Source organism: Squalius cephalus, assembly GCF_949319135.1.
Source record: "Squalius cephalus genome assembly, chromosome: 10".
Lineage (NCBI taxonomy): Eukaryota > Metazoa > Chordata > Actinopteri > Cypriniformes > Leuciscidae > Squalius > Squalius cephalus.
The window spans coordinates 937,501-950,000 of record NC_137131.1 but is presented as its reverse complement, the minus strand read 5'-3'; the positions used below and the strand labels follow the sequence as shown (position 1 = coordinate 950,000).

The 12,500-nt window shown below is 37.2% G+C and overlaps 1 protein-coding gene across 1 annotated transcript in view; it reads left to right on the top strand.

Annotated features, from left to right (window-relative positions):
• Nucleotides 1–5,769: 5,769 nt before the first annotated feature.
• nxph4 (neurexophilin 4) overlaps nt 5,770–12,500 on the top strand; it is a 59,631-nt gene continuing 52,900 nt past the window's right edge. The window contains exon 1 of the mRNA XM_079883523.1: nt 5,770–6,177. Coding sequence (XP_079739649.1) covers nt 6,124–6,177 — 54 coding nt within the window. The 5' untranslated portion in view covers nt 5,770–6,123. The remainder of the gene's footprint in view (nt 6,178–12,500) is intronic.

The following is a 12,500-nucleotide window of genomic DNA, read 5'->3' as shown; positions in this document are numbered from 1 at the left end:
ATTCACACAAACACTAAACACCATCATGGTAACACACATGACATTTTAAAAATGCAATAAACATTCATTTAACAACATTAAATGTAACATAAACCCCTAATGTACATAACTGAATAGAAAAAACTATGAAGAAACCGTAATTTCAACAAAAATACATCAAATGTGAAGTGGAATTGTGGGAATGTCAATTTACATTTTTTCCCTGTAAATTATACAATGACTTGTTCTTTTTCACATCCCAAAAACAGTAAATTAAATTACATTAAATGTACAATTAGATCTATCACCGTACATATATGGAAACATTCTGTAAATGAACTGTTTTTCACTGTAGCATTTTTACGGCCTTTTACCGTTAATCATGATATTTTTTACACACACATGCATCACAGTTGTTCACTGTAGACTTTAGAACTGGACTAGTAAGTTCTGTGTTTGGGCTTTTCCTGATTTTTCAATCAGATGGTTGTTTTCTTTACAGTTACAGCTTAAAGTCAGCATGAAAACAAAATTGACTTGTTTTTATGTAATATTGCAGTTTTATTCTAAATGATTTATCGGTGCAGATCATCATTATTGTGTTAACTTAATGTTGAATCAGAATAATGATTGTTGCAGCATCTCTTCTCTTCTCTGATGATGTGGGCGGGGCAACCTGTCACTCACATGAGATCAGCCAATAACAAACCACAACCAGCCAATCAATTCCTCACAGACACAATCAAGCCCCGCCCACATGTGTTCTTGTTCCAGAAGCGCTTCACTCGGATATAAGGACCAATAGAGGAGAAAATACCAGTTTAATTTTAAAACCTTTGTTTTTTAGCAGGTCTTTTTCATTTGGCCATGCGTGTTTTCGTCTACTTCTGAATGATTTTTGAGTGATTAGATCCCAAAATGTTTTGGCACCACCTGTATTGAGCACTATTGATCTGATAATGGATGTTTAAAGTTACATGTAACAGAATGCAACATTAATAGAATCAATATTAACATTAATAGAATGTTTGTCAAACGTTGTCTGCTCTTTAATAACGTTCTCAAAACATCATTCATGGAACCTTTGCAATAATGGAGGCTTTTGTTTTGTAGTCTGTCCTATATTTCTTTTATATTTTCCAAGTACATATATCTTAACCCGGGAAACGCATCTCGGCTTCAGAAGAACTTGATTATGTGATTCTAGACTCCAATAACAGCCCAGAGGAAAGTGTAAAAGCGGGAAAGGCCCTTTAATATTAAACTGTTTTTATTCTGCAAACAAATAAAATGAACTTCCCAGCAACGTGCCGTGTTGTTCTGTTTCCTAATCGATAATGCTGATAGTTTATATTATCATAAGGTAAAGGTCAGCAAAATGCTAATGTCAGTTTCTCATCAAAACTGAGCCGGCGTGCAGAATCACAAAACCATTCATTTTATTTCACTTCAGGAGTAAAGAACATTAAATGTTGTTCAACTCTGTGTTTGTTTCTCTACGACAGCAGCAAAACCTTTCTGTGAAGTTCTCAGCAAGTTATACATGAAAACCTCGGTTATCTGACAGGTGGACCATAGATTTTAAGGACTCTCTGATTTGTGTTCTTCTAAAGTGAATCTGGCTTGTTCTGATTGTAAATTGCACTGATGTAATTAGCCATTTAGCTTTGTGATTGTGATTTACTGTTAGTTGCGTTCTCTCTGCTGGCGACAGTGGAAGTCTAAACTGAGAATCTTTACCACGGTGTAATTTTCTATTAACAAACGACAGAATCTGCGCAGCTTCAGCACTAATGGTGAAGAAGTCAATACATGCATGGATGTTCGGTTGTTCATTTAAATTACCTTTTTTTGTTGTTTTTTGTTCAACACATTATTATATATTTATATCTCTAATATTCTTAAAGCTGTCCCAGCTAACAGGGAATGTTCTGGCGAGGTTCTCTCGTTCTTCAAGTGACGTTACCTGGTGTTTAGTAACATTCTCAAAAAGTTAGCTCAAAAATGTTATTTAGTATGGAGCCCTGCACATGATATGCAGAATTAAAAAAAAAAACAATAAAAAAAACATATATATAGTATATCATGGCCACAAATTAGGAATTCGTTCTCTCGTTTTACTAAATCGTGCGGACGATATAATAATTTGTTCCCTTGTTTTACTAAATCATACGTACAATATAATCATTAGATTTACTAAATCGTACTTGTACTAATTCATTCCCTCGTTTTACTAAATTGTGGTACGATCGTTTTACTAAATTGTACTTACGATATAATCATTCCCTTGTTTTACTAAATCGTACGTACGATATAATCATTCCCTCGTTTTACTAAATTGTACGTACGATACAATAATTTATTCCCTTGTTTTATTAAATAGTACATACGATTTAATAATTAGTTCCCTCGTTTTAAATGGTACTTGCGAAATAATTCTTCATTCCCTCGTTTTACAAAATGGTACTTACGATATAATTAGTTCCCTCGTTTTACTAAATGGTACTTGCGAAATAATTTGTTCCCTCGATTTACTAAATGGTATTTGCAATATAATTAGTTCCCTCGTTTTACTAAATGGTATTTGCTATATAATTTGTTCCCTGCGATATAATTAGTTCCCTCGTTTTACAAAATGGTACTTGCGAAATAATTTGTTCCCTCGTTTTACTAAATCGTACGTACGATACAATAATTTATTCCCTTGTTTTATTAAATAGTACATACGATTTAATAATTAGTTCCCTCGTTTTAAATGGTACTTACGATATAATTAGTTCCCTCGTTTTACTAAATGGTATTTGCGATATAATTTGTTCCCTCGTTTTACTAAATGGTATTTGCGATATAATTTGTTCCCTGCGATATAATTTGTTCCCTCGTTTTACAAAATGGTACTTACGATATAATTAGTTCCCTCGTTTTACTAAATGGTACTTACTTACGATAATAAAAATTAGTTCCCTTGTTTTACTAAACTGTGCATACGATCGTTTTACTAAATGGTACTTACGATATAATAATTTATTCCCTTGTTTTATTAAATAGTACATATGATTTAATAATTAGTTCCCTCGTTTTAAATGGTACTTGCGAAATAATTAGTTCCCTCGTTTTACTAAATGGTACTTGCGATATAATTAGTTCCCTCATTTTACAAAATGGTACTTACGATATAATTAGTTCCCTCGTTTTACTAAATGGTACTTGCAAAATAATTTGTTCCCTCGTTTTACTAAATGGTACTTACGATATAATTTGTTCCCTCATTTTACTAAATGGTACTTGCGATATAATTTGTTCCCTCGTTTTACTAAATGGTACTTGCGAAATAATTTGTTCCCTCCTTTTACAAAATGGTACTTGCGATATAATTTGTTCCCTCGTTTTACAAAATGGTACTCACGATATAATTAGTTCCCTCATTTTACTAAATGGTACTTGCGATATAATTTGTTCCCTCGTTTTACTAAATGGTACTTGCGAAATAATTTGTTCCCTCCTTTTACAAAATGGTACTTGCGATATAATTTGTTCCCTCGTTTTACAAAATGGTACTCACGATATAATTAGTTCCCTCATTTTACTAAATGGTACTTGCGATATAATTTGTTCCCTCGTTTTACAAAATGGTACTTACGATATAATTTGTTCCCTCATTTTACTAAATGGTACTTGCGATATAATTTGTTCCCTCGTTTTACTAAATGGTACTTGCGAAATAATTTGTTCCCTCCTTTTACAAAATGGTACTTGCGATATAATTTGTTCCCTCGTTTTACAAAATGGTACTCACGATATAATTAGTTCCCTCATTTTACTAAATGGTACTTGCGATATAATTTGTTCCCTCGTTTTACTAAATGGTACTTGCGAAATAATTTGTTCCCTCCTTTTACAAAATGGTACTCACGATATAATTAGTTCCCTCATTTTACTAAATGGTACTTACGATAATAATAATTAGTTCCCTTGTTTTACTAAACTGTGCCTACGATCGTTTTACTAAATGGTACTTACGATATAATAATTTGCTCCCTCGTTTTCGTTTCATTCGAGGGAATGAATTAGTAGAACGTGCTGATGTATTTGAAAGTCGTGGGAACGATTTGTTCATTCGTGGCCATGATATACATATTTTCCCTGCACGTCACGTGCGAGGCTTCGTCATATAGACGTTGTTCATGGAGCATTTTTTATGTCTTAGTTGGACGTTCGTCTAGGATTTTTTAATTGTACTTGTTTAAGAACGTTCAGAGAAGATTTAAAAGTAACATTCCCATAATGTTTGCAGAATGATATGGAATGTTCCCACATAACCAAGAAAAAATGTCCATTAAAAAATATATATTGATATTAATTAAAAAAACAAACTGTGTCCTTTATATTTTAAGTGGAAATATTCAAATAGCCGTTTTATGATGACAAACTATGATTAAAAAGTGTGTTTACCTCTGTCCACAAGGTGAAAATATCAAATACGATTATTTTGCGTGACGTGGATTGTTTGTGCATAAATATGGTGATGTCAGAAATGTTCTGCTCTTCAGTATTTGTCTGTTTGTATATTCGTCCATTAGTTCATATACAGAGCGTGTGATAGAGGCGAACTCTCTCCTCTTGTCGTTCTACAATGAGTGTGTTGATTTGCAGAGAAGAAGAGAGCGAAGTGGAAAGTTGAGTTGATATGTGAGAAAATTGCGCTCGTTTTTCCCGGGCATGTTCATTCATTTGTGCTAAAGCGCGCGGCGTAGTTCTCTGAGAAATAGAAAACGCGCGCGCCAAATTCACCTGCCAACTCCAATACTGCACGAGCCGCTGGATCCCAATGGAAACGAAACCAACCGAACATTTATTTCAATGCTCCAAAAATATGTATCCATGAAGGCAATTAACTTAGAAAATGTGCTAGAAGTGTGGAGGATTTTCACCTTCTTGCTGTTCTTGTTCTTGTCTGGTGCTGTTGGTTGCAGTATCTCTTTACATTTCTCTTTACATCAATCATTTTATCTCTCAATTATGCATAATAGTCAAGCGGTCATGGGGTTGAGGTTAGTCTAACTCTAACTCTAACCCTAACCCTGCAAGTCTACATTCAGATGTTTTCTGTCAGTCATTCGCAAGGGGGCGATGAAGGGCTTCAGTGGTTGCCATCAAATATCTGCCATCTATCAGATGTGAGAAGATGGACGTGAACTTTGAGGCGTTGCTGAATTATTATGCGCTACCATAGATGCGCTTTATTTCCTCTCATCTCCATTCTCCATGCACGATTGCATGCATTCTGGTGAAAAGAACGATCCTCGCCCCCAGATCCTCTCTCTCTCTCTCTCCCTCCCTGTACGTTTATGCGATGCTTAAGGATGTTGAAATAATAAGAAAAAGAAAAGTCATGAACGGAATGTGTCTCGCGCACAGATTGCGCGTTTCATATTTTAACATCGCGAGCAGCGCGCGAGACAAGATGCACTTTAAAGCCATTCAAAATTAATCTGTAACATTCTGTGAACTCGAATTGGAACAATGTGATCTGAATTTTAAAACTCACGAAAACTTTTTTTACTCAATGCAAATTAATAGTAATGGGAATATGAGCGGTGTGTGCCAACTTTTGGCACCGCGCGGCGCGCATATGATAAAAGACGCACGGGAGGTTTTTTTTTTTTTTTTTTTTTTTGACCCAATCGAGATATTCACACATTCAGCGGTAAAGAGAGAGAGAGAGAGAGAGAGAGAGAGAGAGAGAGAGAGAGAGAGAGAGAGAGAGAGAGAGAGAGAGAGAGAGGCGCGCGCTTTCGTGTGAGAGAGAACGCAACACAGTTTCTTTTTCAAACACGCAACGCTCGCGGTAATGAGGGCATTAAGCGCGCGCTCCAGCTGACAGAAGAACTTGCCACCGGTTCGTTCCCACATCAACTTTTCACCTCCGTAACACCCGAACCCCGCGAATGGATGTGCAGTTGACTAATGACCAGGACTCCGAGAGCTGAGCCTGCGTGGTTTGCCGTGATAACTCAGAGAGCGCGGGTTTCTCGTTCCAGTGTGTTAAAGCGAGTTCTTCCCCCGCGGATGGGTTTCGGCTGGTGATTTGTGTCCGGTTTATGTTCACTCTGCACGGGACTAGTGTTCTCTAGGAACGGTGCGATGAGGCTGCTCTGCTGGAGCGTTCTGCTGCTCATCCAATGGATCCTGAGGAAGGTATGAAGCTCGTTTCTGTGAGTTTAGCATAGAGGGATTTCTGTAAACTTGTGGGTACTTTCCAAATCAGTAATTGCGCGGAAAGTGAGTGTTTTTGCGCTGTTTTTTAACAAAAACAAAATAAATCACAGTGATTTCAGGTGAAGCTGAATGCAGTCAGTACATAAAATAAATAAATAAAATAAAATAAATAAATTCTACCAATACCTATAAAAAAAAAATGCAGGTTTGTTTTAACCCAAATTTGGGTCAAATATGAACGAACCCAACCGTTGGGTTACAATATTTTCTTAAAAATGTAACGCAATGGCGAGGTTTGTGTTTATATTTGACCCAAATGTAACCCAATGCTTAGGTTTGTTCATATTTGACCCAAATTTGGGTTAAAACAACCCTGCATTTTTTTAGAGTGTGTAATATTCCGAGGATAGTTCACTTAAGCTCTTAAAAATAAAGTTTCTATATTGGTTGCATGAAGAACCTTTAACACCATTTCCATTGGGATCTTTAGAGTGGGAAAAAAGGTTCTTCACATCATAAAACTGATCACTGAAATGTTCTTTGGGGAACCACAAATGATCATTCTATGGCGTCGCTCATTTATGAAACCCTCCTTTTGGAACCTTTATTTTTAAGAGTGCTCTTCTTAAATTTCACATTCATATTTATCTAGCACAGTCTCTGAAGTGCATTTGTGTATTAGAGCAAATTGAGGTGTTGAGATGTGAATCTCTCTTGGAAGCAATTTAAACTGATACCATATGCACAGTATCAAAATGATAATTTCACATTCTCACTCAGAATCTGTTCTTTGTGTATAAGCTGTGTGAAAGTGTCTGATAGACAGGCGTCTATGAGCAGATACACACACACCTTCTGGCGTTGCAGTGGCCCGATGTGAAGAACACAGAAAAGGCCACTTCTATATATTTTTTATTTTCACGTTCATGCATCAAGCTTGAGAAGGGAAGTCATATAAAATCATTTTGCTGCTGATAATAACATCACTCTTTTGAGAAGAGCCGGTAATGTGACGGCAGAGCAGCTTTTTTGATGTCTTTCCTGAAATACAACATTGCATGATGAAGTTTCGTCATCTGATGTGAACACAAGCCGCCTGGAGTCCGTCCTTCACTTAAAAGCGTTTTAGCATGAAAGGCCACACTTTTTCCTGTTTAAGATCCGGCTTGTCAAACAGTAACGCTTATTCACCGAGGACTCAAACACACACTGGTTAAATCACAGGCTCAGAAAGAGTGTGTTTTTTGGGTTGGGCATGTGCAGTTTATTAGGGGTATTTTTATAAGGCACGCACCATCTTATTGATGATCCCATTCCCTCCCTCTGTAAGTGTGATCATGTCATAATGACCGACAGTAAACCGCAGCCATGGATCACAGTCTTTCCTGAGATATGGCTCAAATCTTTCATGCTTGCACGGATCCACTTTATTAGTGTCTTTATTCTCCTCTCCACATTTGTCCAATATAATCTCGTTTTTTAATGTGACTCATCTTTTTTTAGGGATCAAAGATCCATACCTCATGAACTGAGTGATTATTAAAGCATATTTTACTTCAGCTTACATTTTTATGGCAGAGAGGCTGTGAAATCCTTCTCTTGATGTTTGTTCCCTCAATGCAACTTTGAATGCAACTTGCATATGATATAAGATGTCTCAGTATTTCCACGTGTCGTAAGTGTGCTCAGTGGAACGGTGTGTGAGTGCATTGTGAAATGAATGCTGTCTTATCCGCTCCTAATAAATGGATCCAATTTACAAAGCTGCATGTATTTAAAGAAAGTTGCAGCAGCAGGAGGTTCTCCTCACACACACACACCGCTCAAACCTCACGTTACTCCTGTAATCCATCATATTAATGATAAAAGCAGTCGTATTACTGACTCCAGCCAGAGTGCTGGCTTTATTGCAGATTAATGTCTAATCTTTGATTGATATGATAAGAGGATATTGTGTTCCTATTAAAGAGCAGTGCTTAATGTAGTCGTGTTTTTGTTCACTGTAGTCGATCAGAAAGCTGTATTCTGCGCTGGCTCTCTGTGATTGACAGGTGATGGAAGCTGAGTGTTATTAGATTATGGGGTTGTGATGGTTATGAAGAGCGTAATGATGATGATATGATTTAAGGCTGTACTAAAGAGGTGTCATTTTGAGTGTGTCTGTCTGTATGTTTGTGTGTGTGTGTGTTTGTGTGTGTGTGTGTGTGTGTGTGTGTGTGTGTGTGTGTGTGTGTGTGTGTGTGTGTGTGTGTGTGTGTGTGTCTGTATGCATATCCGTATTTGTGTCCGTATGCGTGTGTGTGTCTGTATGTGTGTGTGTGTGTGTGTGTGTGTGTGTGTGTGTGTGTGTGTGTGTGTGTGTGTCCGTATGCGTGCGTGTGTGTGTGTGTATACATGCATGCGTGCGTGCGTGTGTGTGTGTGTGTGTGTGTGTGTCTGTATGCATATCCGTATTTGTGTCCGTATGCGAGTGTGTGTGTGTATACATGCATGCGTGCATGTGTGTGTCTGTGTGTGGGTCTGTATGCATGCATGCGTGTGTGTGTGTGTGTGTGTGTGTGTGTGTGTGTGCATGCATACATGTGTGTGTATGTATGCATGCATGTGTGTGTGTGTGTGTATGCATGCATGTGTGTGTCTGTATGCATGCATGCATGCATGCGTGTGTGTGTGTGTGTGTGTGTGTGTGTGTATGCATGCATGTGTGTGTCTGTATGCATGCATGCGTGTGTGTGCGTGTGTGTGTGTGTGTGTGTGTATGCATGCATACGTGTGTGTGTGTGTGTATGCATGCCTGTGTGTGTGTGTGTGTGTGTGTGTGTGTGTGTGTGTGTGTGTGTGTGTGTGTGTCTGTATGCATGCACTCTGCATTTATCACCATGCATTCATTAAAAGCAGTAATTCCTTAATGCCATCAGTGTTGACAGGGAATATCAGTGTGTGTTTTGTGTTCTCCACTAATGATGATGTGTCGTCTGATTGACAGTGTCTTGAGGTTAATGAATGCAGTGAATAAACAGATCTCAGTTGACTGAAGCCTGCGATTAAAGTGAATTATTGGGGAAGCCCTGCGCTGTGGTCTTCATATTGACGCAGCAGTGAAGTCTTTATGTGGATTTGTCTCACTTAAAGCGTGTCCTAACCAGGCGCGACACGACCAGTAATTCATCTGTCCACTCTGAAAGCCATTAGCTGATGTGTCAGAGAGCAAAACCGTGACCGCTCACTTTATGAACCGCTCATGAAGCGTCGTTAATGACGGAATCAAATCAACTGCAATCATATGCAATTAAAAGACATTTATTATAATAATAATAAAAAATAAAAAAAATTTAAATTGCAATAAATATTTGTATACTTAATTTTTTTTTATTATTTAAAAATAAATGTTATATATGATTTAAAAATAAATATTTTATATATTATTTAAAAATAAATATTTTATATATTATTTAAAAATAAATATTTTATTTTTATTTGTATACTTAAATTTATAATATATTTAAATATTTATATTTTGTATTATTTTTATTCTTGTAATAAAAGGCTTAAAATTAATAGTTTTATTTTAATCCTGGCATTGTGAGAGTATTGAGGGACTCGTTCACATCACAGTGATTCATGCTCACTGTTGTGCTTTATAGACACAGAATGCAACAGTCGGGTTCCAGAAGTACAAACTCCATTCAATTTCTCCATATGGAAATATATTTTTAATGATAACTTATAAAGCCGTACTGTGAGCGACAAGGTTGTTAATCGATGGTATTTGCTTCTGTTGAAACATTAGCCTGCAATATTTCAACTTAATCGTGTGTGATGAAAAACTACATTACCCATGATGCTGTACAGAAAATTCCACCAATTAGAGAGTCAGAAAAAGCCGTGTGTCCCTACGCTCTTAAAATACTTAAATATTTGCATATTTTGCTATCATTTTAAAGTCCCCCTGTGGTGTAAATCCAGCTTTTAATGTTGTTTATGTGTCTATGTGGTGTTATTAATACGCTTTAAGACAAACCATGTGTAAGTTCATAAGTCGACAGCATTGCTGAGTATTTCCTCCTTAAAACTGCAGTGAACCAAAGACAGTCTCAAAAACACGCTTTGAAATCGCTGGTGTTTCTGACGTCACAAACTACCTTGTAACCAATCAGATCAACGTGTGATCGTCAACCAGTGGATCTCTGAGCTGAGGGAGTGAGTGGAGGCGGGGCTCATTTGCATATTCATAGAACCGCGCATACTAAATGAGGCAAGGGTGTCGAGTTACATTCAAGATATTTTAAGGCATGAAGACATTTTTTTTCAAGCAAAAAACGTTTAAATATGTCATTTTGGTGATCAAAGATGAGTTTTAAGGGATAAAATTATCGAGTACTTTCAAAAAAGTAACTGTAGTCTGAGTATGAGTATTTTAAAACATATTTATTAAAAAGTATTTATTTTTTTGTAATCAGATTACGTAATACAGATTACATAGAATCAGATACCCATCACTGTATATATATACATATATACACATACATATACATACACATATATATATATATATATCTCAGCACTGGTCACTGCGAACATCCACTAACTATTCTACAGAAATCCAATATATTCCCTCAAATATTGTCCAAGATCCTCGTGGTTTGGAGCAGAGCCTGTGAAGAGTCTGATTAAAGCTGGTCTCCTGGACTCGACACACACACACACACACACAGCGAACGGGCGGATCTCTCGCCGTGCAGGGCAGCATCTGGACCGGGCCGGTCCTGGCACACACACACACTCGACGGTCTGAAGTCGAGCCCAGCGCTTTCGTCTCGCTCTGGGGAGATTCACTGATTCTCCTCCTCTCAAACATCTCGAACATCTCAAACATACGGGCATCTGTTCACTCGGCCAGCTGGTGGGCGGGGCCAGGGTAATTACTGACACCTGATTGGCCAGTTAGCTCATAACTCAGCGTCAGATTGGCTCTGCCGTAAAGGTCACGTAAGGGGAGACACCCTTATGTCTTTTATTTTTTGCCAAAATGTCCTTGAGTTGGAAATGTTGATGAAAATTTTACATGACTGTGGAAAGATGTTCTACTAGGTATTATTATAAACTCCAAAGATAAACTTTTTTTTTTTTTTAATGTATTTTGATGGCTAAATTTCATTTCATTTAAAGATGAAGTGAAGCATTATATTGAGTCAATATCGCCCTCGAAGAAACAAAAGGCTATTAGAATTTGACAAGCATGTACACTCTTTAAAGTATTCCTATAATCCTGTTTACCTCCTCCTAGCATTTGAAATGTATTGTGTTGTATTTGGATTGTTTGTTTTGATATTTCTTCAATTAAATTATTATTATTTTTTATTTTTTTTAAACCATTAGGGGAGGCAGAAGCAGAGGTTAGTCGAGGATATCTGAGCAGATCGGTTCTCGTCATCACTCACGCTGACGGTGGTTTGATGAATAAAGTCTCTGAGAAAGACCTTGGGCAGCTTCTCTTCAACAGGGCTTGTAAACGAACCCATCATTATTCATTTCTGTATTTTTAACTGAACGCCACATCTTTAAAAAATGTTGCTGAGAACGTGGCGATTTATATCACTTGCCTTGGTCTCATTTATTGATGAAGTAGACGTGCAATAAATAATGTAAAGAACAGAAATCACAGTTGTGTTGTTACTCCGGGCCGCCGCTGAAGTGATGTGACGAGACCTCACAGGGATGTGTATTTAAAGCCTCAGCTGTGCTCTTAACTCATCTGACATGAGACGAACACCAGACACTTACCAGACATGACTCTAAAATATGAGTTTTGGTCTAATCTGCGACGAGTTTGCTCTGTTTATGCGTTGTCATACTGTCTGAACTCTCATTGGTCCGTTATCTGGATCCACATGACTATAGAGTGCAATGGTCCCGCCCACTTTTCCATTCATTTCCATTCTTGATTAAAGCATTATAAGCCATGAACCGCTGCGATGAATCATAACATTACAAACTCTGATTTGAAGCAAAAAAGTGTTATAGAAATTTAATAAATATGTTTTAAAATACTCATACTCAGACTAGTTACTTTTTTGAAAGTAGTCAATCATTTAATCCCTTAAAACTCATCTTTGATCACCAAAATGACATATTTAAACATTTTTAGCTTGAAATAAAATGTCTTCATGCCTTAAACTATCTTGAATGTAACTCGACAGCCCCATTTAGTATGCACGGTTCTATGAATATGCAAATGAGCCCCACCTCCACTCACTCACTCAGCTCAGAGATCCACTGGTTGACGATCACACGTTGATCTG